This window comes from Alternaria arbusti (assembly GCF_024043155.1).
Source record: "Alternaria arbusti strain BMP 1465 chromosome Unknown scaffold_7, whole genome shotgun sequence".
NCBI classification, from domain to species: domain Eukaryota; kingdom Fungi; phylum Ascomycota; class Dothideomycetes; order Pleosporales; family Pleosporaceae; genus Alternaria; species Alternaria arbusti.
The window spans coordinates 959939-986341 of NW_026249947.1; the positions used below are offsets into that span (position 1 = coordinate 959939).

The 26403-nt window shown below is 53.2% G+C and overlaps 9 protein-coding genes across 9 annotated transcripts; 2 read left to right on the forward strand and 7 right to left on the reverse strand.

Moving 5' to 3' along the window:
• Positions 1–24: 24 nt before the first annotated feature.
• On the forward strand, positions 25–1755 carry J4E86_006136 (uncharacterized protein; the record flags this gene model as incomplete). The annotated part of the gene is made up of 5 exons (XM_051446667.1): positions 25–30; positions 439–504; positions 551–639; positions 688–1655; positions 1703–1755. 5 exons carry the CDS (start codon positions 25–27, stop codon positions 1753–1755), a joined length of 1182 nt encoding a protein of 393 aa, XP_051302242.1.
• Positions 1756–8259: 6504 nt separating this feature from the next.
• J4E86_006137 (uncharacterized protein) lies at positions 8260–9039 on the reverse strand (the record flags this gene model as incomplete). The annotated part of the gene is made up of 2 exons (XM_051446668.1): positions 8260–8622; positions 8674–9039. The coding sequence occupies 2 exons, from the start codon at positions 9037–9039 to the stop codon at positions 8260–8262; spliced, it is 729 nt and encodes a 242-aa protein (XP_051302243.1).
• Positions 9040–11014: 1975 nt separating this feature from the next.
• J4E86_006138 (uncharacterized protein) lies at positions 11015–11959 on the reverse strand (the record flags this gene model as incomplete). The annotated part of the gene is made up of 1 exon (XM_051446669.1): positions 11015–11959. One exon carries the CDS (start codon positions 11957–11959, stop codon positions 11015–11017), a length of 945 nt encoding a protein of 314 aa, XP_051302244.1.
• Positions 11960–12407: 448 nt separating this feature from the next.
• Positions 12408–13334, reverse strand: J4E86_006139 (uncharacterized protein; the record flags this gene model as incomplete). Its single annotated transcript, XM_051446670.1, has 1 exon — positions 12408–13334. The coding sequence occupies one exon, from the start codon at positions 13332–13334 to the stop codon at positions 12408–12410; it is 927 nt and encodes a 308-aa protein (XP_051302245.1).
• Positions 13335–13576: 242 nt separating this feature from the next.
• Positions 13577–16069, reverse strand: MAK5 (ATP-dependent RNA helicase; the record flags this gene model as incomplete). The annotated part of the gene is made up of 1 exon (XM_051446671.1): positions 13577–16069. One exon carries the CDS (start codon positions 16067–16069, stop codon positions 13577–13579), a length of 2493 nt encoding a protein of 830 aa, XP_051302246.1.
• Positions 16070–16452: 383 nt separating this feature from the next.
• J4E86_006141 (uncharacterized protein) lies at positions 16453–17640 on the forward strand (the record flags this gene model as incomplete). Its single annotated transcript, XM_051446672.1, has 1 exon — positions 16453–17640. The coding sequence occupies one exon, from the start codon at positions 16453–16455 to the stop codon at positions 17638–17640; it is 1188 nt and encodes a 395-aa protein (XP_051302247.1).
• A 320-nt stretch (positions 17641–17960) lies between these two features.
• On the reverse strand, positions 17961–21915 carry J4E86_006142 (uncharacterized protein; the record flags this gene model as incomplete). The annotated part of the gene is made up of 3 exons (XM_051446673.1): positions 17961–18159; positions 18214–21281; positions 21328–21915. The coding sequence occupies 3 exons, from the start codon at positions 21913–21915 to the stop codon at positions 17961–17963; spliced, it is 3855 nt and encodes a 1284-aa protein (XP_051302248.1).
• Positions 21916–22930: 1015 nt separating this feature from the next.
• J4E86_006143 (uncharacterized protein) lies at positions 22931–23482 on the reverse strand (the record flags this gene model as incomplete). Its single annotated transcript, XM_051446674.1, has 1 exon — positions 22931–23482. One exon carries the CDS (start codon positions 23480–23482, stop codon positions 22931–22933), a length of 552 nt encoding a protein of 183 aa, XP_051302249.1.
• Positions 23483–24299: 817 nt separating this feature from the next.
• HSE1 (ESCRT-0 subunit protein hse1) lies at positions 24300–26358 on the reverse strand (the record flags this gene model as incomplete). Its single annotated transcript, XM_051446675.1, has 4 exons — positions 24300–25102; positions 25149–25769; positions 25818–26148; positions 26269–26358. 4 exons carry the CDS (start codon positions 26356–26358, stop codon positions 24300–24302), a joined length of 1845 nt encoding a protein of 614 aa, XP_051302250.1.
• Positions 26359–26403: the final 45 nt, after the last annotated feature.

Sequence of the window (26403 nt, forward strand, 5' to 3'; positions counted from 1 at the left end):
GTCAAACGAAGCGACAAACGTACGATGCCTGTAAGTTCTTCTTCAGACTCGTTTCTCCTTAAGAGCGTTCAAATACCATGTTCTCTTCCGCAGCAGCCCCGTTTCATTCATCCTTCAAACCACCATTCGTACCATAGTCATGATTTCCCACGCTTCTTGGTATGACGGACAACCCCTTCTCTACGGAGAGACGCTTCGTAGAACCTCCTCTTCGTATAGCAGTGCATCTTCTGAACTGCAAGCACTTCCTTTGTACCGCAAAAGTCTGTCATTGTCAAGCGAGTCGTCAGTCGAGGCGTCAATCGAACCCCCTCGCAAAACACTGCATCACCACAAGGACCCTAAAGCATATGCGGACCTTCCGATTTTCGAGAACCCTTGCCCGCTATGCTTCTTTGAACACTGTCACACGGTACTAAGAACATGGATCAAACGTAGAAGCACGCTTTCTCGGCTGTCACGGTCCAGATCGATCGATTGACGAGCGAGCAATACGAGGAGAATGTAAGTTGTCCTGTCAAGATTGCATGTCTCTTGCTAATTAGTACAGGATGTCGGTGGTGTCGTTGATCTCATCGAGGTCATTCGCATCCAGGCATCTGGTCCTACGGAAGCAGCACGAGCTCTGCGAAAGAAGCTGTAAGCCAGATTCCCGCGCAACCACAATATGCACTAATAAGTCGTCAGCAAGTATGGCAATGTGCATCGCCAGATCCGCGCCCTTGTCATAATGGACGCTCTGATTCAGAATGCTGGAACCAGATTCCAGAAAGCGTTCGCAGATGAGCCACTTCTCGAGAGACTCCGCATCCTGGCAAGGGACGACACAGTCGATGCGGAAGTACGGCAGAAGGCCAACGTTTTGTTCCGAAGTTGGGCTGTCGCATACAAGGGAACGCCTGGCCTTGAGCGGATAGCTGCACTACACAAAGAACTTCCTCGTACCAAACGTCCTCAGCCACAACAATCTCGGATTGTGCGACAGCAAGATGCCGAAGCTGCGCGCGAGCGTGAGGAGCATTCGCAGTCTCCTCCTAGAAGCAGGCGACCGGAGCCACCCCATACGTCATCTTCACGGACGACCACACCTGTTGTACTCGGTGCTGGTACCCCTCTTCCAACCACTTCGCTATTCAAGAGGGATAAGAAAGACAAGAAGAAGACCAAGGGGCAGCCGTTTAACCTCGAAAAGGAGAAGGGTCAGATGCTTGAGACGATGGCATCGGCAAACGTCGCCAGTACGAATCTGCTGAACGGCTTACAACTCATTAACCGAGAGCAACAGCGCGTTAGCGAGAACGCAGAAGTTATGCGACGCTTCGAGACGTGCAAGCAACTGCGTCGCCAGATCTTGCGCTACATTCACCTGGTGGAGTCTGAGCAGTACATTGGTGGTCTTCTCAACGCCAACGACGAGCTAGTCAAGGGCCTCATGGCCTTCGAGCTCATGGACAAGAGCATCGACGACGACAGCGATAGTGATAACGAAGAGGGTAACGTGTCTGCCGCTGAAGCAGCTATGGCGAATATGGGTATCAATGAGTCCGCCCCTCCGAAGCCGCCTAGGCCCACGAGCATCCCCATGCCTCCGCAGCGCGTCGAGCCGGACAGTGAGCCGGAGGAGGATGAGGATGACCCGTTCGGCGACAGTAATGGTAAGACAACTGCAAACATTCTCTTTGGCCTAGCTAACGCGCCACAGCTGTCAAAACACCCTTCGCAGAGAAGGGCCAACCAACTTGGAGAGACGTCTAAGCTATCAAAGACACGATACGGACACGACCTGCATGTTCAAGGCGAGACACGGTGTTGGGCTTTCCTCATCTCATGTTTAGCAATACCCTTTCCTACAATTTCGCCATCTAGATAGATCTCAATACAACATTTCCACACCATCTGCCATGCATTCCCATCTCCTGCATGCCCCGCGCGCGCCTCTGACCGAACGCGCGGCATTAGCCACGTTCACTGCCACGCGGGCGACGTCATGCAGCCCCTAGCGTCGGCCTGTCATTGGCCTAGCGCCACGCGCAGCATTGAAGCAGGGCTGGATGCCCTCTGCGACCGTATTAATCTCCCCTTTGCCTCCTCGATACCACTGTCTACTATCCCGCTACAAACTTCACCTTTCACGCACCTTCATCGCACAAACTGTGAGTCCAGCCCTGATCTTGTGGCCGCGAACACCGCTAACGTCATCGCAGCGCAAGTCTGTCATCTCTCTGAACCAACAGTCACGAGCCCGCGACCGCCATCCTCCGAGTCACAACACGTCGTAAACTCACTCGATCGTCGCATATTCATACTTCGCAATGCCTGCCTCTACCAACTCGGTCTCTTCCGCCGCCGGCTCGATCGTTAAGCCTCAGGGCGGAAAGTGCAGCTGCATCAGCACCGATGACTGCAGTTGCTGCTGCATTCCTTGCACGGTCATGTAAACGCGACGACAATATGAAGAGCCGCGGACGGCTTCGACGCATGGCGGCGCCGTCGCGTGCGAAAGCGGAAGCGGCAACAGTCGGCACGTAACGGACGGCACGCGCCAGACAACGGGCACGATAAGGGAACGGTGTTTTGGGACATTTTGAGCGAGCATACCACAGCAGGAGGATTACTTTTGGAGTTTAGGAATACAGCGACAGCTCATGAGCTCGTTGGTAACTGCTCATAGCAATAGGACGTTTAGATCATTCATCCTGCGCCTTTTCCTTTTACACCTCAAATCGCCTCTCTTCACACCTTGCATCAACGAGTAGGGAAAGATTTTGCGATGCCTACTCTACCACGACTTTATTTCTCGTCGCGCGGCTGTTGGGCTATGCCTCGATGTTTCAGTGCCTTGCGCCTGTGGCGAATGGCTTGCCTCAGGTATCCGCTATGCCTGAACCTGGGCGCTTAGAGACAGCACAGAGAATGCGGCACAGCAGCGCACTGCACTACTGATGCCTACCAGAGATTGCTGACATGTAGGTTGTGTCATTTCCGACTGTATCACCATCGCATTCGCTTTCCGACGTCTTCCTACCCGCCAGCGTCGATGTACCTCTCCACACCTTCCTCGTCGCCTTCCCCCATCCTCAATCACGCAACTACAGACCCAACATGCGGCTTCGAGGGCAATAATGATATCTACGGCATCGGGATCCGGATCGGTATATACGCGCAGATCCTGGCTGTGTGGTTCGCAAACTACTTCCTCCTCTCTGAAGCCCAGGTACTCCGCGACTCCGTCAGCATCTTTAGCGTCGCAATCCTTATCGTCACGTTAATTTACGCTTCTAATCCGGCCGATGTGTATGCCGTAGAGGCATTCGTTTTGCTACAAATACTGGCATGGAGTTGCATAACGGGTGTGCGCGCCAAGTCGTCATACAGCGAAGCGACCTTCTCGCGCGGCAGCTTCCTGAGGAGAGTAGTGTGCGAGATTGTCAATCTAGTGAATATCTGTCTCCATGTGTGGTTCTGGTGGGCAGGGTTGGACCATATGAAGGAGACGCCGTGTGGTACGTGGTTGATGATGTATGTGGTCAAGACGGATCTGTTTGGCTGGGCGAGGAAGGTGATGATGGCTATGAGTCTGTTCGTTCTGCTTTGCACGATTTATTGGATGGTTCTGGGGTTTCTGAAACCGTGGACTGCTTGGAAGGTCAGCGAAAAGAGAAGGCAGTTCGTCGAGGCGGTTAGGTCTTGGGAGGAGTCTCGGGGACAAAACCTTAACGAAGAGGCTGTTGAAGAGAAGGACACGGAGGATACCTCAAAGCATGGAGCATCTCACGAAGCATGTACTCAAGCTCTATGCTCACGCTGTCTACCAGCGAGAGTCGATTTTGGGCCCGCCCGCCCACTCAACTTGGTTCGCACGCGTTCAGATCCCCTGGCGCAAAGAACTGCAGAGTGGAGATACTTTTCTCGCATCATTCACCAGGGACACTCCAATCGATCATCCCGCATCACTGTTCAGGAGGTTCCTTCTCCTACCACACCGACTTCGCTATCGTCTTCTCGCACCAACGCAAGCATCTCTCAACCTTTGCCGGACCTCTCCATCATCCAAGAAGTCTACGAAAGCGAATTGTATATCAAACACTGCGTCGCAGCGAGCCCATATCAGATGAGCACTGACGGCAAACCTCTCACCTTCCCAGTCATCGCACGATCGATACTTTTTCCGAAGAAGTACCGCAACGCAACTACTGAGAGACAAGCACCGCCATCATGGTTTCACTGCCAACTACACAGCTACATAGCCTTTCTGACATGTCGTTTCCCACCCCAGGCTTTCGTCATCTACTCGCATCTACGCCAAGCCCATCTTCTCGATCCACTTAACGGACCGTTTCAGACATACGCCGCTATCACATATACTTCCGCTCCTTCAACCCCGGATGTCATACAACCGTGGACTTCCGTATCACTGGCTTCATCACTCCTGCTTACCAACCCTGCAACGCCAAAGAAGATCTGGCTAGGGTGGTACTACACCATCCTCGATCTGCTTATCCACGTCATCGTCATCCTGCAGCTCGAGTTGACACTGCATTGGAATCACGTGAGTGGTTTGAGTGGTCTGTGGACGAGTGTTGGGCAGTTGATACCTTTCATAATTGGTGTCGGTGGGTTGGGATTGGTGATCACCAGATGGGTGGTGCGGATGTGGGTAAAAAGGGTGATTGCGAGAGGGGAGAAGAGTGGTTGGGAGGTCGATGTGAAAGATAACAAAGCCGATGGAGATGATGAAGAATATGTGGTGGATGAACTTAAAAGAGCAGGTATAAGGCAAGGGTACGAAAGGTGGAAGAAAGCGCATGTAGCGGAGCAAGCAGGACGAAACGGATGACGTACACTGCAGATAACAGCAATACCAAGACACGGTTCCGCCCCTCGTTGATCGGTCAGTCTGTGATCGGATTGCAGTGTGAGTTCCGGCCCCCAACTCTTACGGCGCAGCGAGGCAGACTCTTCATCCGCTGTGCCGCATGCGACCCGACAAGATGGCAACGCAGCCGCACCTCCATGTACTAAACGATCATGAACCTCTTTTGTGCGCTCAATTCCCACAAAATCCAGCACGAGGGCGCATATCAAGTCCATCCCAATGGCCACATCTGCGAGCTACGAGAAGAAGCCTCTGATAACGCTACCACGGGAATCATTACCAACACAAACGCCAAACTCAGAATCACATCCACCATCACAGTCGCCATGCACTATACTGCGTCCTCCGTCTCCTAGCAAAACAACCAATAAACCACAGCATCCTCGGGTTCGTCGCAACAGACCACGCACTTTCTGGAACATACGCAACACGACAGGCATGCTCATGTGCCTCACTGGCATCCCATTCGCTTGGATCACCTACTTCTTCATACTCCCTTGGGTCATTCCCTCCGTACACTGGAGCCCCGTCCTTGCCTTTTTCTTTCTCCCGTGGTGGGTGTACACGGCTGCTACTCTTTGGAGAAGATACAGGCGTTATAGAATGAACAGGACGATTGCAGATGACGAGGCTGTCATTGGTTTGTTGGATGCTGACGAGATTCTTGAGGATGGGTTGCATCTCCATGCTGTCGGATGTAAGGATGGGGAGGAATTTGGATTGAGGAAATGAGAAGGTGTTGAGACAGTGGTGCTTGTGGCACGGTACATGCTCATTGATTCGATGTTTGGCTTATGTACCACCTCATACATGAGAAAAACTAAACACTTTGGAGCCTATATTAAGATGAAAGCATGCAAATTAGGCAGCCTAATAGTATTATAGGCTCCACGGTGTTCAGCTTTTCCCTTGTATAAGGTGGTACTGATGCCTTCATATATCTTGACGCCACTTAAACCAGGTAATCGTTTTTGGTTCGGGTTGCATATGCTGCCAAGAATCTTTCGCTGAGATGAGACATCAAGTGGCGCAGCAAGGCAGATTCCCTAGCGCGTACCTTGTACGCTACTGTGCCGCATCGCGCATGAACACCGCCTCCCTCTACTCATGTATTCCAAACACAACTTCCCTTGCTGCATTTCCTGTACGAGACCATCTCCTCACTTTCTTGTCAGCATTGGATCACGATCACAACAATATGTTTTCGCAAAAAGAACACTTCTTGCCACAGCCCTCGGCTTACAGCGAGAAACAGCCGGATTCCCATCCACCACGAACCAAACTTCAATTGGCCCTTCCACCAGGTCTTCGGAAATGGTGGGACGACCTTGATCGCTTTCGCTACGAAGATCAGCCACTGTCCTTCCGCACGTTCGGGTTTATGGTCTACGACATGTTCCTCAGATGCATTATACTGCACATTTTCCGGTCTCTCCAACCACACGAAGTTGTCCGTCGTCTCTATCATCCACTTTTGTTTGCAATCGCGGGGGTTATTCTAGACTTGCTATGGAAGAAGATGGTGAAGGACAAGTGGAGGGTGAGAAGAACAATGGGGGATGACGAGGCAGAAGTTGGTTTGAGGAAGAGGAGTGACTTATCGGACGAAAAGGTGGACTTTTATGCGGTACGCAGAGATACAGACAGGGGAGTTGAGTTGGCGAAGAATCGGGGATTCAATTGGAGATGGTGGACAGGGCTTGAGATGGCGAAGAAACAGGGATGCGGTTGGAGATGGTATGTCGCTTTCCTTCTGTGGCAAATCGTATGCGGTGGTGCAATGATGTTGACTGCGGCGTGGTGGCAACATGGGACGGATGTACGTGAGACGGCCCCATTTCGAGGCACTCATGACAACGTGTCTTCTTGAAAAAGATGACTGGGATGTACGTATATCTTCGATGAAATCTTGCTCGATCGCCTTTGCAATTTGTGTTGCGCAACACCCGGTCTTCCAAGCAGTCTTTTTTGAACCCTACTCGATCTTGCATCCATCGGCAACAGACAATGACCACGCAAACACACTTCCCGACTCGAGGCTTACCCACAACCTCTTCTAAAGAGGTTATCTCACCGAATGTCGACAGCGAAATACCGCTCTCTCCACCTAGCGCAACACCCATCTCCACGATCGATGATGCCGAGATCGAGGGTCTCTCGATTTATTCTCTCAAGATCATCTTATACACGTCGATCTTCTTATCGATCGTCGCATGCGTTGCATACGCCATGTGGTATCTCGAAAATGCAGTGGCGAGCTTCCTCCTCTTCGGCGTACTCACCTCACTTACGAACATAATGTGGAAGCTGTGCGGTCGGAGACTGTTCCGGGAGTGGCGACACAGGAGGGCCGTGTTGGATGAGGAAATGAGGTTGATGGATCAAGATGAAGTGTTCGTTGAAGGAGGGACTACCATCGAGGCGCTTGACGCCGGTGATACGGATGACGATGTCTGGTGATAACGTGGCTAATGGGCTAGTTTGAGCTCCTGAATCCCCTCTACGAGCGCTTCTGTAGAGTTTTCGTTCTCCAAGGTGCGGCGCACTGCTGTTGATGCTCTTCCCCGAGCGTGCTGCAATTGGCGGCGTTGTCTACACGCGAAACTGCCTCGTTGCCTTGCTGCCAAGCGTACCTTCTTTTGCGCGTCGTCTTCCATGTTTGCGATTGTTAAGACGACCTCAAAAGATCTTCTCTCGAGTTTTTGAATGGCTTGGATAACTCTCTTGATCATGGCGCGGTCGTTTCCACTCACTTCGTCTTCGAGGCTCGCTGGAGAATACCGAAGGTGGTGTTTGACAGTATATATAACCGACGGATGTTCGCAAAAGATCTGTATAGTCCGCAGTTGGACATCTGGCGGACATCGTTTTTTGATCGTGCTGGAGGCCAGGCCGAGAGCGTGTAACATAGCAAGTAGCTCAGCTCTTTCGCGTGTCTTGACGTTTTCGGTCGAAAAGTTTGCGCGCGTAATGCCGTATCTACGCTCTTCGGTAGGCAGTAGTCCTGGCATCAAGGCCCCCGTTTTTGCACATCTGGCCTGCTGTAAGATGCCGATACCAACACCCTGCGCTTTTACGTGGTCCACTGCAGTATGTAGCAGCAACTTCAACTTGATCCTTTCCGGTGATACAGAGTTCATCTTGTTGAGCTGATAGCGGTAGATTCTCGTTAGTTTGTTTCGTTGTGTGTGGAGTGCAGTGAGAAGTTGAGCGAGACGACTTTTGCTCGGGCAAACAACACTGGACTAGCGAGATGACTGTACCACGGTTGAAATTGGCCTCATCCGCTCTATCTCGGAACAACATGATCATCATCATTCAACGCATGCTTATTCAGCTATATGGGCTAGAACAATCTAACCAAAAATCATATGAGATATGCCTCAGTCACCTTTCTTTCCCGACTCTTCGTCATCCACCTTCTTCTCGCGCATCAGCCTTCCTAACATAGGGATCCGGCGCCCAAATTGTAACATGCCCAATTTCAGTCGCTTAAGCGCAGTGAATTTCCTCCATACAACGAGCACCAGCAGGGTCAGACCTATCGTGACCACGAAGTACAGATACACCCAGTATGTCACCTTCGTGCCTTTATTGTCGGGAGAAAAGTCCCAAAACGTAGTACTGAAGAAAGTTGCGACAAAGGTTCCGGGCAGGAAGACGAGAGTGATTGCCGTGATCAGTCGCATATCGGCGCCATACCGGTGGTTGAGTTGGTTGTCTCTCTGCTGAAGATTTACGTGAACCTGCAGTCATAAGCATAGGTTTTCAACAGATGTCGCAAGAGAAATGCGTACCGTTTGTATCATAGACTGGACAATTATATTGTCTCGTTTCGTTATGAAGCCAATATGTTCTAAGCACGATCGGGAATACGTCATCTGCTCATGAAGTTCGGTGAAGACACTAGTGCCATATCCATCAGGTAGGGCTTGGAGCTGATCCTCTAAAGAATTGAGTGCCTCGACATAAGCCGAGCAGTACCACTGAATGTTTGCTAATTGAGCCGACAATACGTTTAAGCGTTGAGGTATCCGTGTGAAGTTTGCCATTTGATTGAATGCAACCTCATGATTCTCATCGTTCAGGCCCATGGTCTCTTCTAGCTCTGTACACTCCTCGGAGGTTTCTTCTTGTATTGACCGCAAGGCAGTTAAGCTCATACAGAGTATAACAATTGGGAATAGAAGTGGGTTTGACCCAAAGCTCTGGGCGTGTCGAAGTTCTCCCGTAAAACGAGCAACGTCATTTTCTTCCACGAGGCACACCCCGAAGGTCCGTCGTGTTGGGATATGATGCATGATTGTAGTCCTGCTTTCGCCGAAGAGATTATGGACAAAACCTGAGAATTTCGGTAAGCATGGATAAGCTACAAGTGAAGCGCTTGGCCGGCAGGTTCAACACGTTGCGATTGGAAACTCATCAGAGCCAACTCACCTTTCCAATGCTCATCATCCAGCAGAGGAGAAAAGGCCATCGATACGTTTGGACCACTTCCCAATGTAGGAACGTAGGTGTATGGGAGTTGCCAGTATGCGCGCAGAGCTTGAATAGCATCCAGTGAATACGGGACAACGTTCGGCCCAGAATCGATATTTGGAATGACAGTCATGAGGCTTCTGGGGGTTCAGAAAAAGCCTCAATTGGAAGTCTGTAATACTGACAGTTCCAGAGACCATTTCGTACCCGGACTCGATCCGGCCGTTTCCGCACACAGCGCTGGTATGTTACTGTCGCGTACTGACTTCTCGCTGAATTTGACGCCTTCCTATATACCGTCAGCTGCGTCAAAGTCATTTGGCTGTATGTGCACTTACGCTGGTCTCACACATTGAGAGTATGAGATGTTTGTCCTGCGGAACCAACTTTTCTGGACGTATTTTCCAGTGATCGTACCGCCATGGAAGATGATCTACTGCCGCCATCGCAGTATGTCCGGTCGATGCGACGATGTGTGCGAGGTAAGAAAGCTTCGATGAAAGAGCCGAAAGGGTTCATTAAGTACACGAGGTAAGCGTACATCAGGCTGAATATACAAGCCTTTGGCTTATGCGTAATATATGCGAATGCAAGTCATCGGAGGGTGATTGGTGTATTTTCAACGAACAAGGAAAGGGTGCCAACCCAGCTTCGTGTGGCGAGCACACAAGGCTGAACAAACTCGTGACTGACGGACACCAGAGGTGGCGAGAACTCTTGTCGTATACATACATTTGAGCCTTAATAAGTGATCAGCCATTACTACAATGTATAATCCTACCTTGACATCATTTTCAAGAACGCCTGCCGACCTCTGGTGCGGATCGAGCTCTTGCTGGCATGAACCACCGAAGCAATGAACTGTGAACGCCGCCTATCTGGAACGCAAGATGCAGCAAAAAGCCAGAAACATAAAGTTTGCTTGCCATGAAGGATGGCTAGATCAAAGTGGTCGTCAGGCTGTGCAAAAGTCAGATGTTCCTCATGGCGTTCCTAATCCTACAAGGCTGAGCGCAGCTGAGAAGGTGGCGGTCGAGATGCAGTCTAGACCATCGTTTGCATTACCGCACGGTGCCAGATATTGTTGTTGTCATGCAGAAAGCAAGGCTGTATTGCCTGATCGAAGGTTGGCTTTTCATCAGCTTCTGATGATTCACCGGGCGTGATGCGTCGCAGTCGCGAATTTGGCGGCGGGATATCGAGTTAACGTCATTTTTGCTTCCCTTACACTCGTATTTTCGTGTCTGCGAAGACGATCATGTCGCTATAGAAGATGGATTAGGTACCCGGGAGAGATCTGGTGAAAAGGATGTTACGGTTTGATTGCCATAGCTTGGAGCGCACCTGAAGGTGAGCGCGGGCGTGCTTACGTCATCGATTACTAAGACGTCAAAAGCACCCGCTCGCGCATCGTCTCGGGATACGGCCAGTCACGCATACATCACACAACGTCAATCGCGAACTCCTGTCACGCAGCCGTGGGAAGAGGTAAGAAGGGATACATGTCACGTTTTCCTCACTAGGAGTACGTTTGGGATAAGCGCTGGGGAACACACTTAGGATCGGTGTGCTCCTCATTCATCATCCTCATCCACTTTCCATGCAGCATGATCGATTCCATGGCAACCACGATCTTCCCCGCGATGTCTTTCTCTTCAGCTACTCATCTGCGACAACAGGCCGATCCCGCACACTCTGGAACCACCTATCCAAGTCCTCGAAATGCTTCTCCAGCTTGCTATCAACGCTCTCAACGACCGGTGATGGCAATGCGATAGAGCTGGAGGTACAAGAACCGGATGATCGAGTCTGAGTATTCGAAGCTTCCTGCGCACGCTCCAGATCCTCTCCCGCCTCATCCACTAGTTGATCAATCTCCTCCGGTAACAAGCCCTCGCGATCGAGTATGTCCTTGATCTTCTCCGCTACTGCAATCTGTAGCCTGGTCGTGGTCTGTCTCTGCTTGAGTGCTGCAGCGAAGTCCTCTAGGGTATCAGCAAGAGCGTTGTTATCGTTCTTGTTGCGATTGCAGCCATTCCTTCTTGCGCCCTTGACTTTAGGCGGCGCAGCTATGGTTTTGACCTTTTTGGCGATGGGTTCAATGTAATCGATGAGGGTCTGGTAGTGATCCAAGTAGGCTTGATAGTATCTTAGCCGCATCTCATTTGTTCCTTGGTGAAACATGCGGAACGCTTCCCCGTTCTCTTGCGCCGCTTCTTCATACTTATGTGCCAGTTCGAGCGAAAGGCTTGCCAAGTCCTTGATTTGATCAATGTACTTGTCGTACATTTCTACCACCTCTTCCAGATAGGTTGTGGCGGTGAGCTTGATGAGGAGCATGAAGACGATGGGGACGAGGAACTGGCGACCTAGGATCAAAGATACGGGCTGGATGAACGCGATATGTATCACTGTGTAGAAGATAAGTAGAACAGCCGTGCCTGGTGAGAACTGGTGTCGAGCACGTGGCGGCTCGTCGACGGATTTGCGCAAGATTCGGTTGAGCTCGTCCATGTCGACAGTGCTGGGTCCCTGGCGCGTCCCATCAGATTCCGCTTCAGAAGGGAGCTTGTCCTTGTCGATGTTGGGCTCCATGGTCGCCATGTTTGGAGTTGGACGTTGGGTAGTGACAGGCTCAGCGCTGATTTCCATCGCTATCTTTGCTTGGGATGACTCGTGTTCTGGTAGTCTTGTTCAGGAAGATACTGGTTTGACGAAAGAGCTTCTCATATAGACGACGGGGTGTGATGGATTATACTACGTCATTTGCTATTTGTTGTGGACGTTTCCACCTAGCAATCAGGCAACCACATTACCTTACCCCTCGTAGTCTGAACTTGCGGGAAAGATAACGTCATCACATTTCGAATAATTGCTACTGGGCGTTCACTGATAAAATTGTATCGAGGGAAGTCTTTTCTTGCGGATACGCGACTTCACGGAGGGCAGGTGTTGCGACAAGTGAAGTGTACAAAACGCTCTCACACATATGACATCCCGACGCTCCTCTACCTACGCGTGCATCACATCTACTTTGGTCCTAATCCTCTACCTACTCTTGCTCCTCCTCCCTATCTACCTTCCTCAAATGATTCCTAACCCTCCAATCCCCCTCACAATACCTCTCCAGCCTCTCCCTATGCCCATTCAACCTCACTTCCAACCCAGAATCGACCCTAGCAGGAGCAGCAGGATTTTTCGCCAGATCTTCCAGATGCAACAAATACCCATCTACCACCGCCGCCTTCTCCAGATCATTTTCTGCCTCGCGGATAAAGCCATCAGCTCCCTCGTCTTTCAATGCGCGTAATGTTTTTGAGTACAGGATCTTCTCGATACTCTCAGCTATGTTCAGTCGCATTTGTGTTCTTGATCGCATCATGTAGAGCTTATCGAACGGGATATTTAGCGCGGGAGACTCGGAGACCTTGGTGTGGGTTCTGGATAGATGTTCTAGATAACTGATGGTGCTGCTTTGGTGCTTGTGGAGGGATGTGTAGTGTCTAAGACGGGCTTCGTTGATGCGTTGCCTATGCGAATCATACGCGTCTTCTCTGCCCTGGAGACAAGTAGAAAGCTCTTCTGATAACGCCTTGTTCTCGTCTTGTAATCCCCTCACCGTATCCGCATTTCCTTTCAGAGTCTTCGTCTGCGCGTCGATGGTTCTTCGCATGTACTCGGTTGTGATGGTGCGGACAGTGATAATCGTAGTTAGTAGTAGAGATTCAGAAGCCCGAGCGTTGGTGAGAACATCGCTGGTGAAGAGGTTGGCGCGGAAATGGAGCAAGAAGTAGATGACGGGTGCCCAGATCGTAAACTGCACGAGAATACTCTGGAGGTACTCAAACGAGATGTGACTAGCAGGCTGGGGCTGTAGAGGTTCTTCCGTGGTTGTTGAGACGTCAGGCTTCGTGATGGAGGACTCGTCTCTGGTCGCCGTGTCATCGACGCTTGGCTGAGTCTGATCCTCCGGGTTCATAGTTGCGTTTGAAGACATCAAGAAGACAGGTCGCTCTGTATGATTAGCCACGAGGAGTCGCAGAACGACGGCAATAATATAGGGGTAGTATGTTTGCGCGTTACAACCTCACAAAGGCAGTCCCAATTTGTCTTTCGCAATCGCTTAGTTTGTTGGGACGAAAGCCAAACAAAGTCCAGAAGATCGTAGACCCGAGCGGTGGACTATGCGTGCAGATATGTACCCTCCACCTATCAACCAAACTACTCAACAACCTCATCAAACCCCAGCCCATCCAAATTACCCAAAAACTCCATGTTCCCCTCCCCAGCCATAAGCGCATCAACATCAATACCGCCACTAGTAAGATACCTCGCACTAACCCCCGTATTAATCCTCTGACTAAGCAAATGCTTAAGCTCCGCTCTAAGAGCCTGCATCTCTCCCTTCGTCATCTCACTCGCCTCCTTCTCCTTCTTCTTGCGTCCACTACCGCGGCCCCTCTTGCCAGGCGCTTCCTTCTCGAACTCCTCGCTGTCGTAGTCTACGCCTAGATCCTCAGCTGCGCGGCGGAGTACATCGTCTTCGCTGTGTTTCTTTTCTTTCGCGATGACGGTGTCGGCGAGGCGTTTGGAGATGGTAGCGCGGGGCTTCAAGCGGGAGACGATGCGGCGGTCGATATCTAGGGTGCGGATGAAGAAGGCGGTTTTCTTTGATTTGGGGGCGTCGCTGGCGCGGGCGTGCACTTTGGCGACGAGGCGCCGAACGCCGCCGACTTCTTCGGGAGCGCAGATGAGGATGCTGGCTCCGGATGCGTCGGCGCGGGCGGTACGTCCCGAGCGGTGGACGTAGGTGTCGGCGGCACGAGGGAGGTGGTAGTGGATTACTAGGTCTATCTTGGGTATGTCGAGACCTCTGGCGGCGACGTCTGTGGCTACGAGGATTGATCCTGGTCGTTCTTTGAATCGTTCGATGGAACGTAATCGGGCTTTCTGGGGCATGTTGGAGTGTAGGGGTAGAGCTGGGAGCGCCAGATTCGTCAGGAACGGCGTTATGCGGCGTACTGCCGAGATTGAGTTGGTAAAGACGAGAGCGCGCTTCTTGGTGTAGAGCATGAGCAGCGAATACAGATAAAGATCCTTCTCGGGTCCGGCGCATTCGATGAGTCCTTCTTGCAATCTGCTGGCCATCTGCGAAGTCGGGTTGGCATCGATGAACATTGGCTTCTCCTCGCGGAACTTAAGTTTCTTGAGCAGGTACTCCATCGACTGTTGTTGGTTCATCAGATCCCCACCACCATACTTCTGCTTCCCAGCGAGCTTGTGCTGCAGTTCCTTTCCGAACGTGGCAGAGAACACCAGAGTTTGCCGTTGAGATTCTGGCGCTTCCTCAATATTGTCTTTCTCGTTAGGCTCATCATCGGGCTCTAGGACTTTGAGAATCTCTGCCATTTCTTTGAAGTGTCCTTGGCTCAACAGACGATCAGCCTCATCTACGACCAAGAACTTGATCTGCTTGAACTTCGATAGTACCCCCGACCCACTGCTCATGACTTCCCACAGTCGTCCTGGTGTTCCGACAACAATGTCAGCCTTTTCCAGTTGCCTGCGCTGCTTTTGTACGGACAGACCACCTGTGATGGATGCAATGTACGGGGAGTCAAAATCGCCCTTCGCGCAAAGGGCGATCAAATGATCATTGATCTGATGCGCAAGTTCACGTGTCGGCGCAATGATCAGCGCAATGGGCGCCTTGTCCTCGGGCTCTTTGGGCGTCGAACGAGCAGCAAGATATGTCTCGACGATTGGGATGCCGAAAGCGAGTGTCTTTCCTGAACCTGTCGAAGCCTTGCCGATAACATCCCGGCCAGACATGATCTCGGGTATGGTAGACGCTTGGATACTGGTGGGTTTCGAGAATTTCAGCTTCGCCAACGCACCCAGCATCTCTTCGGAGAGATCGAGTTTAGCCCATGCGCGGACGTCTGTCTCGTCGTCGTCGTCATCAGCGTGGTTCGCCAATATATCCCAAGCGCCAGGTCCGAAGGTCTCGCCGTCTTCGCGATCTTCGATATCGGAGGGTTCGTCGTCCTCGTCGTCCTCGGCCTCCTCTGTTTCAACCTCATCTGGTGTCGGCAGCTCTGCCTTGGCCTTTTCCTCTGCCTCCCTCTTGAGCTTTGCTTCCTTCGCCCTCTTCTTCTTCTCAGTCTTTGTCAATTTCTTCACCTCCGGCTCGCCGTTGGTAGCGGGTGCGCCAGCTGTATCCTTGGCATCCACGTCTTTTGTCTGCTTCAAAATTCCCACCGGCGCATCGTCCTCATCGCTGAAGCCCTCCCACGCGACCTCCTCATCTGCTTCCTGCAGTTTCTTTCCTACGCTCTCATCTTGTCCCACCACCTTCTCCTCATCAAAGGTAATCTGCTCCAAGCGTTTTTGCTCGTCCTCCTCCCGTTGCCACGCTTCCTCCACATCCTGTGCCACCTCATCTTCCGTCTTTGTAGTCTCAAAGGTAAGATTGCCAGTAACCGGATCCTTCACAATCTCAACATCTTCAATCTCTTCTAGTCCATAGAAACCCTCTGTATCTTCCAACCGATCGGGCATCTCCACAGTTTTCCATCCCAGCTCGTTGAGTTGGACACGGCGTTTGGGTCTCGTAGATGGGGGAAGAGGTTTGGGGAAGTCGTCGAGTTTTTGACGTTTGGGTTTGTGACCCTTATGCGACGCTTGTTTCGGGGCGGGATTAGGGCGCTTCATGGTGGGCTGTGGGTGCGATTGAGGTTTGTCGTGGGTTGGATGCGCGCGCCGTGAACTTTTTGGAAAACTTGTCGGCCTTCGGGAGTCCGCTCGCCCCACTTTTGTTCTAGCCCACTTGCGCTTTCCCACACTTCACGTGCGAATGACTCGCACTCATTAATTGACCTTTTCTGGATCGGCAACGATGAGAGATACGCATAAGACATAGAAAGAGCGGGAACACTTTGGCGAGAAAATTCGATTTAGACGTGGTTGGCATATCCAGACAAAGCCTCACGGCCTTCGCATAGCCCTACCCGCATTGCAAGAAATACACATCCCACCAAAGACACATCTAAAGACCAGAAGTTCGACGTCAATCGACGTCAACAACACCCATCAAGATGGGCAAATCTTCAAAAGACAAGCGAGACGCCTACTACCGCCTCGCCAAAGAAGAAGGCTGGCGCGCCCGCTCCGCCTACAAACTGCTCCAACTAGACGAAGAATTCAACCTCTTCGAAGGCGTAACGCGCGTCGTAGACCTGTGCGCCGCGCCAGGAAGTTGGAGTCAGGTTCTCTCGCGCGTGCTGATAAAGGGGGAGAAGTTTGGGAGAGCGGGATGGCAGGATAAGCAGAAGAATATGCGGGATTATGTTTTGGGCGGTGGTGGGGAGAAAAAGGAGATGAAGGAGAAGGAAGAGGAGGGTGTAGAGGAAGAAGAGAAAAAAAAGGTAGACGAGACATCAAAACTCACACCGAGGGAAGGAGTCCGCATCGTAGCCATCGACCTACAACCCATGTCCCCCCTCGAAGGCGTAACAACCATGCGCGCAGACATAACCCACCCCTCCACCATCCCCCTCATGCTCAAAGCCCTCGACCCAGACACCTACGACCCCACGCACCCCACGCGCTCCTCACCCGTCGACCTCGTAATCTCCGACGGCGCCCCCGACGTAACCGGCCTGCACGACCTCGACATCTACGTGCAATCGCAACTCCTCTGGGCGGCCCTCAACCTCGCCCTATGCGTCCTCAAACCGGGCGGCAAGTTCGTAGCCAAGATCTTCAGAGGCAAAGACGTAGATCTGCTGTTTGCGCAGCTCAAGATAGTGTTTGAGCGTGTGAGAGTGGCGAAGCCGAGGAGTAGTCGGGCGAGTAGTATTGAGGCGTTTGTGGTTTGTGAGGGATTTTGTCCGCCTGAGGGGTTTATGGCGAGTTTGGACAGGCCGTTGGGGGCGGGGACGGTGTTGCCGCAGCCGGCAAAGTCAGATACTACGAAACCGGAAAAGAAGGTTACGAGCCGGGTCAGGGAGGATGGTGCGATTGAGATTGATTTGGGGGATGAGACGGATGACGAGGATGATGTTGAGGAGGGTGGTCGGCGGTGGATAGCTCCGTTTCTGGCTTGTGGCGATCTGTCGGCGTATGATTCGGATGCGACGTATCATTTGCCAAAGGATAGGGTTAGTCTGGATCCTGTACAGCCGCCTACTGCGCCGCCGTATAAGAGGGCGTTGGAGATGCGGAAGTTGGCTGGTGGGGCGTATGGCAAGACAAAGGGAAGGGCAGAGAAAGCAGCGTCATAGTATAGGCTAGGTACCCTTCCGGACTTATCAAACATCAGGCAGATACTTCAGCTTATGGTCCAGTAGGGCGAAGGAAGATGATCCTTCGCGAACACGGGATGCAGCAGTAGTCACTTGAATGAGAACATTTGAACTTGAAGCTTTATTTCTGTATACAACAGCTAAGCATATCCCCTTTTAGGTAGTCCAAGATGAGTAGTAGATGCTTCTCCCATATTGAATGAACATCGCTCCCACAGAATCACCTTAACCCCAAAATATGCCCAAAGCTTTTGATAGTAAATGTCATCATCGCATCCCCAAAATGATCATAAAAATGCCTAAGCACGCTCCCTACGACCACTGTTGCCACCCTTGGAAACGATGTCGAGAATCATCTGGCGGGCCTCCTCGCAGCCATCCTTGGTACCGACAATCTCGATAGCCTCATCCTTGGCTTGGTCGCGGGGGACCTGAATCTTTGTGCCGGTCTTCTTGCGCAGATCGTTGATTGTAGCACCACCGGGTCCGACAACGAGCCTATGGGGTGTTAGTATGACTGCAGCATTGAAAGTGTTGCACGCTTGAGCTTACCTGTAGCTTCTTGGGTCGGGCAGGATCAGGTACCCAGTGGCGGAAGGCTTGGAAGCAGCCTCGATAGCCTGCTCAAGCCTTTGACGGGCCTTGGGAAGGCTCTCAGTGGGTCCACGCAGGATCCAGGGGATAGTGGCGGAGGTATCAGTGCCCTCTGCCACAGCGTTGTTGTCAACAATCTCCCATGAGTGCTCGTTGGAACCGGCAGTCGCATCGTCGGTGATCAAAGGAAGAGCACCGTTAGCACCCTTCCTAGCGCGTCCAGCCTCAGCTTGGGCAGGCTTCGCGGGCACCTGTTCACCGCCGTGGTCGACGGTAACCTTATGCTGGTTGCGCAGTTGCCTGAAGAACTGACCGTTGTCTGAGATGGCGTGGTGGAGGTGACGGGGGACCTGGATGGTCTCGCCCTCTTGGCCCTTGACGAGCTCAAGGATGTGCTCCTTGGCCTTCTCAACGGCAGCAGGCTCACCGGTGATCTTTACCTGACTACGGGCGGCACCAGTGGTAGTCTGCTTAGGAATGTCGAGCTGGATGCTGAGCTGCGACTCGAGTTGGCGGCGTGTCTCACCTCCACGGCCGATAAGCAGACGGTGCTTGTCAGGCGAGACTTCGATGGTCTCGGTGGTCTGGTTCTCCAGCGAGGAGGCCTGTGCCTTCAAAGCAGCAACGATTTTCTCAACCACACTCTTGGGACCCTCAACACGGATAGTCGTCTCATCAGACTCGGGGCGGGGGAAGCGCACCATACGAGCCAAGTCGCGCGAGTTGTCAGGTCCGCCAGCCGAGGTGACAATGGAGCGGATGTTGGCACCGCTGCCACCAATGAGGCTCCTGTGGTGCTTCCTGTCAATATCCAGAGTCTCGACGATGGTATCATCAAACTCGCGGGCACGCTGCTGCAAGATCTTCTTGGCCTCCTCAACAGCCTTCTTAGTACCCTTGAGCTTGATCTCCGCGCGGCCGGATGGATCAGCGGCATCACGCGCGCCGGGGACGTCGATCTGGCAACCAGTCTCGAGGCGGAGGTTCTCCATCTCGCGACCGCCTGATCCAATCAGGCGAGGAATGTTGCTCTGAGCGACCGAGACAGTGTCGTTGAAGGAGTTGTCCTTGATGTACTGGAGCAGACTAAGCACCTCGTCGCGGGCCTCATCGGCACCCTTCCTGGGTCCACGGATGATGACTTCATCCTGGTTCTGACCAGAACGAACGTTCTTCTGTGATGACGCATCTGCTGCCTCCTCGTCGTTCTGTGCTCGGCGGGGGAAGTTGATGCGTACACCGTAGCGGTCCTGCAGACGCTCTACTTGCTTGCCACCAGCACCGATCAGGTCGCGGTGGAACTGAGGCGCAACCTTCAAGGTGTGTGTGGCCTCGTCTTCGAGCTTCTTGGCCATGTCAAGAATGTCCTTCTTGCATTGCTGTGCCTTGGCGGAAGGTCCCTTCAGCTCGACCTTACCGTCGTTGATCTGAACATCAACGTCGTACTTCTGGCGCAGACGCTGAATGTTCTCTCCACCCTTGCCAACAAGATGGCTGGCGTACTTCTGGGGGTAGTCGAATGTTGTGACGTGGTTACGCTCAAGCTCGTCCTTCTCAGCTTGCTCGATGAAAGCGAGAATCTTCTTGTTGAGCTCATCAACGGCGCTCGACGGTCCACGGATCGCGAAGCTGTTGTTTGAGCGGCTGTGAGGCTCCGGTCGTCGCTGACCAAACAGCGCCTGAACGGGAACCTGGTCGGGTGTAAGACCTTCTTGCTGCTCATTGACGAACTGCTCGATCTTGCGATGGAACTTGGGGTTGGACTCAAGGCCACGAGTATCGATTTGTGGTTGGTTCTTGGTCAGACCCATAATGAATCGCTGAGCGTCTTGCAGACCTTGCTGGTATGCCTTGATCTCAGCTGGGGAGGGTCGGCCACGAGGAATGGCGTACTCGCTGTAAGGAGCGTCACCCTCGTAGACAAGAATCAACTCTGGCGATTGCTCGGTCTCGTCGGGGAAGACAATATGAACACCGTGGTCCTGTCGGACCTTTGGTGCATTCTGCTGACGCAAGAACTGGTGGTAGAAAGGATCGACGTTCATGGTCGCGAAACGGCTAGGAGGGTGCGACTGGAAGACGCTCATGATGTCGCCACGAGCCTTCATGCTGTTCTTTCCGTCGCGAGCGTAGATCTCCCATCCGGTTGGGGCATCACGGTCTGTGGGTACGACAATGCTGGCCTCGTGCATGCGCTCAAGGTCAGCAAGGGCCTTGCGTTGACGCAGGTAGCGAGTCAGGTTGTGTGCATGCGCCTGTGCGTTGGGACCCTTGTGCTCACGAGCAGCATCCGCAGTAGCCATGGTCATGCTAGCAGCAAGATCCTCAAGCTTGTTGATACCCTGCTCGATCTTGTTGGGCGGGCCGACAATGTAGACTGTCTCGCTGTCGTCGGAGCTCGGGGGCATGACAATGCTGCAGCCAGTCTCCTCCAAGAAGTCATGGAGAGAGTGGCCCCGGTCACCAACGATGAACTGATGCCTGCCGCGTTCGATGGATCGCTGCTCGATGGCCAACTGCTGGCGGAGTTGCTGAGCGCGGCGCTCGAGCTCAGCTTGGATCTGCTGTGCAGCGGCGCGGTCACCAGAGACTTGGATGGGGAAGTTGGCCTGGGGAGCGAACTGGATGGGCTGGCCGCGAGTAGCCTGGGGAGGTGCCTGGGACTGCCAAGTGTGGTACTGCGGGATCTGGATGTTGACGTCGCGGCCCTGGACAAGCCTGTCGGTGTGGACGTTGTTGGGACCTGCGAGGAAAGGATAGAACTCGGCAGGGATATCCTTCAGACGCAAGTTGACAGTCGAGGTGCGTTCGTTGACGATGGCATCAATCTCGCGACGAGCCATCTCAGCAGTCAAGGCATTGCCCTCAATGTGAACATTGACCACGGTATCTTCATCCTCGCCCGGCTCGGCCTTGGGGACCTGGATGCGGGCACCGGTGCGCTTGCTGATTTCCTGGATCTTGGAACCTTGACGGCCGATGATGTGGGCGCGAACGGAGGCGGGGACGGGGACATCGACGGATTGCTGGCAGATGTTAGTTTGTTCAGAGTGGAATTGATGGTTGACATACCTTGGAGCCGACCTCATTGGCGACTTCCTTGAGAGCCTGCCTGACCGCTTCAACCGGACCGGTGGCCTCGAAGATGAGAGCTCCCTGGCCCTGCTTGTAGTCGAGCTTGGCCTTGGAGCGCCTGTTGATATCGCGGACGATCTCGTTGATGGGCTTCTTCAGCTCACCGCGAGGGGCGACCTGGTGGGCAGCGAGGGAGATGCGCTCGGTGTGTTTGCCGGGGATGTTCATGGACGGGAGGGCGGGGCCACGGCTGGGGGCAGACGGGGCAGGCGCGCTGCCATTGACGCCGTTGGAAGTGACAGAGGCAGGCTTCTTGCCCCAAGTGGGCGCGACAGGAGCCTGAGTGCGCTTGGCAGGACCGAGAGCCGGGAAGGCCTCCTCAGACGACATGTTGAGGGCTGGCTTCTTGGAGGCAGGTTGCTTGCCAGCTGCCTTCTCGCTGAGCTCGGCAGAGGGGTGGGCAAGCTCATCCTCGTCGGGAACGTCCTCGACAGTGACATGGTGATCTTCAACGCCATGATTCTGCATGAGCCTCTGCGCCGGGGTCAGACCGTCGTCAGAGGTAGCAACTGCTTCGGATGCCATGATTGAGTATAAACCGTTTCGAGTTGACCAAAGGGTGTTCGCGTGGACGGTGGGTGGGCAGCTTAGCAGCGTGGAGCCAGCTTGACGTTGACGTGGAGATTGAGATTTCGGTGGGCGGTGTACTTCTTGTTCTGGGGGTGAAGAGTTAGTGGGTGGTTGAGAAATAAGAGCCGAAGTGTAGAAGCCCTCGCTTTCTCGCTGCAGCGCTTTACCGGTAGTGCGGGTACCAAGTAATGCAACCGTGGGATGTGCCTGTTGTCACTCGGAGCTTACCAGGAAATAGCTTACAGGGTCTTGATGCCGTTACTCAGCAGGCCATAACGTGACTGGACGGGCGGTGCGGGTTCAATTGATGTGGAGACGACTGCTACGGTTGCAGGTGTCGTAGGCGATAGTGCAATGGGAGAGAGAGCACAGGTGGCCAGAAAGCTACTCGAAGGTACTCGAACTTCCCTTTGGTCGGTGTTGGACCCCTGCGAAGCCGCCCCACCCGACTAATTCCAATGGATCCATCCCGTTGAGCCTAGCCCTGGAGAGCCGCTAACCTCCACACCTGGGCACGCCTCGATAATTGCAATCCACTCCTCGCATTCGTTCATCTGTATTGCAACTGACCGGATACTATTCGCCTGCGATATGACTTCCGGTGGAACGCACATTCCAGCGCGCACTAGATGCTATCGGATCAGATGTTCACGACCTCAGTATGGTCGCCAATATCCTCTTCTCAACCACGCATGGACAAACCATTGGCCTCTGAATATATGTCCATAATTCTGTAAATTCTTTGGTCATTATCAAAGGAACAGGAACAAACGGCCGATGGACTATAGCCACCGGAAGTTACCACATGACTCTGGTAAGCTGAGCATCGAAAAAGAGCATGATCAAGAAGAGAATTTCCATACCGCCGCCCATATGACCAGAAATGTCAAAGTAGTAACAAGAACATCGTCTCCAACCATATATCCCACACTTACATCCTCATTCTCGCATCTTCCATCTCCTGTCCCACTCAAATCCCCTTCTGCCCCTTCCTCGCCCGACTCTCCCAAGTAATATACCCATCAGGTTGATTCTCCTTGGGCATATGCTGCGTCCACTTCCCACCCAAAAACCCCACACTATCATCCTGACTCGTCCTCGCCTTCCAATAACACCAACTCCTGCCCACCCCGCCTCCCTTGTCCTTTGTCAGCGCCGTAAACCCGTCTAAGCACTCCTGCGTGAGCGGTATCCAGCTCCATAAGTGGTGTGCGAATTCGTTGTCGATGTTCACTTTGAAGATCCAGTCAATGGGTTTGTTGTCGTGGCCGGTGATGGTGTAGGTGAAGACGGTGGCACTGTCGGAGAAGATGGGGGCGGAGCCGTGGATGGAGCAGAATTGGCGCATGGCTTTTTCCCATTCGGGCACGTCGGGGTAGTGTTGTTGGGCGGTGTTGCATTGGTCGCCGCGGCGGACGAGGGTGGTTGTGTTGGTGTCGTGTGGAGGGGTGGTCAGGGTGGATGGTTCAGACAGGACTGTTGCTGCGGAGGCCGCGAGGAGGAATGCCATGGGTAGATGCATGGTGTGGAGTAATCTGACTCTACCTTTCGAGTGGGCGCGGGTGTGGACGTGGACGTGGGCAAGCAAAGGTGCATAACGTGAAAGACGTGTAGTTTGTCTTATTATATCCTTCAACGCCCTGCTTGTGTATGCCAGCCAACCAATAGACAAGAAGTTCGAAGGAGGCGTTGCAAGGACAAAGAGACGACTCGGATGTCCTTCCGGTTATCATAAAGAAACGATGCCGATGCCATGACCTATGGAAAGCCCTACGCCTGTATGCGGCACGATCGATGAAACAGGTTCACGATGCGGCGTCGCAAAGATAAAGAAACGACCCGCTCGTCCCTTCAACCGAACAAAGAGATGATCGCGTGGTGCAACACGCGTCGGCGAAGTCAACACTGCCATGAGATCAAGATATTCAAGGCAGGCTATATCAATGGGATCCTTGCATCACTGTGTATTCACTCTATTGAGGTATTGCCACCAAATCCCTCTTCAATCACACAACGCGTTTTGTCATGACCGGAAATCTGCCTTCCGTATCCAACAAACCGCATCTCGCACCTCGCATCACCCTTCCCACGTCCAAAAACAGCCTTACATCAAACAAAGACGTCAACGTGGCGTAGCAACGCCCCGCCGCTGTATCATCGTATCCTGAAACTCGGGGTGAACTGGGGAAATGTGTGTATAAAAGAGCCGTTTGTCATCTGCAAAACCATGTGAAGAACCAGTGCGAGTTTGTAGCATCTCGCATTTATAAACCTGTTGTTATACTATATAACTACGACTACAATCTCCATCACCCGCCCATCGACCCCCACGACCGATTCTAACGGTAAAAGCCCGCGGCATCATCTCCGCCGACCGGCGGCGCGCTGGGCGCTTGTTGTCCTCCAGGTCGATATGGCAAGTATCCCTGAGCAGGCGGTGCGGGGCTAGAGGTGTTGCCAGGCGGAGCAGGTGGTGCATATCCGGGCTGTTGCGGCGGGTATCCATAGCCTTGCTGAGGCGGCTGTTGTGAGTAAGGGTCAGATGGAGGCTGCTGTTCTTGTGGAGCTTGCTGTGGAGGAGGCGATGAGAGTTGCTCGTATGGGTTTTGCTGTCCCTGTGGTGGGCCTTGGGGAGCGCCTTGCTGTGGTGGGTAGCCGCCTGCTTCGTAGCCTTGTGGTGGCTGGCTTGGAGCGTGGAAAGAATGGCGGTTGTCTACTGGCGAGTCGTATTGGCTGGTCGCTAGCTCCTGGGGTGCGTAGCTTTGCGGTCGACCTCCTACTGGTACTCTTCCTGGAGGTAATGTGTAGGGGTCTGATGGCGGTCCTGGCTTCGGGGTTTGCTGTGTCCGTTCGTTCGGGGGAACCATGAAGAAAGCAGGGCTTGAGCCTACGGGTGGTACTTGGGAAGGAGGCCCATGTTGCTGGGGTCCTCCACCATAAGCATAGCGGCCCGGATCCTGGTGTGGCGTAGATGATACAGGTGGGTATCCTTGGTAGTTTGAGGGAGGTGGTGCATTGTAGCCGCCATATCCAGGACGGCCACCGTACGCAGGTTGTTGAGGCTGGGACATGGATGCCTCCAGCATGGACTCGTAGTCTCGACGAGCCTTGATGAACTTCTCGTTCAGCTGTGTAAAGTCATCTAGTAGAGTTAGCGCTGATCGCGAGACTTCGTACAATTGACCTACCCTTCTTCTGCGAGTACTTCCCGATGAGCTCGATCAACTTCGGCCGAATAGCCAGTGTCGAGTGGTAGAGCTCGGTGATCTCTTCATTGTCTCGCGCATCGCCTGCGCCTGGCTGGGAGCTCGTGCTCAGCAGCGCAAGCAGCTTCTCCACATTCCTTATTTGTGCAAATACCTCAGCCTCGTTCTGTGCTTCCCTCTCGAGCTCCTCGCGCGTCGGATCTTGCAGCTTCTCCACGTAGTTAAGCGGGAAGATACCTGTCTGCCCGCGCAGGGATCCCTTCCACCAGTCCTTGTATACTGATTCGAGTACGGCAATGATGTCACCCTTACGGAACTGCAGTTCACCGGGTTCGGATGGTTGGAAGTCGAAGAGGGCTCGTACGCGTGAGACGGTCGCCGCGGTTGTGCCTGATGGTAGGGGTTGCGAAGGCTGTTCGGGCTGGGCACTGGGAGTCGATCCGCCCTGTTGGGGGGTATTGGACTTGGCAGTCGTCGGCGCTGCGCCCTTGGACTCTCGTATCGACATGGCAAGCGCCATTTGTAGCTCCTCTTCCTCTTTCTGGCGTTCGACGTCGGAGATCTGCGTCTTCTGTGGCTTGGAAGGCGCTCGGAGGTTGGGGTCTAAGACCTGTCAGTATTGTACATGGCACCGCTAACTCCCCAACTCACTTTGTGACTTCAACTTCATATAGGCATTAGACATGATTCCCAGGTCAGGGTCGCGGGCGAACATGTCGCTCCACTCTTGCATGCGCTCCAGTATCTTGGCCTTGACCTGCTGATGTGTGTTGCGGTCGTTGGCAAGCCTCAGCAGCGCTTCTGTGAAGCTTCGTGAAGCAAGCTCCTTGTGCATTTGAATTCCGCAGTTCTGGCTCAGGGCGTTGGCCAGCTCGAGGGTGTATAGTTGTACGTTCGCATTTCGGTGTGCCAACCGCCTGATCATGGCGGCGACCGCATCTTTGGCGCCCGTGTCGGACGATCCAACCTTGTCGCATACATCCTGCGTGGTAAGTTAGCATCTGTCGCATATGCTGGAATGTAAGGCGCATGGTCGTGGCTGGCCGAATGTTGCGACATCTGCCCAACTCGCCGCCCAAGGCATCGCGAGTGCTGACCATACCAGAATGTATTCCCAGTTCTCACTCGTGAGGTTCTCGTCGGTGGCTTTTACGACAACATCGTCGAAGATGTTGGATTGCGCGCGAAACATGACGTCTGCCTGCTTCCAAGTGTCTTGAGACTCGGTATGGGGAAG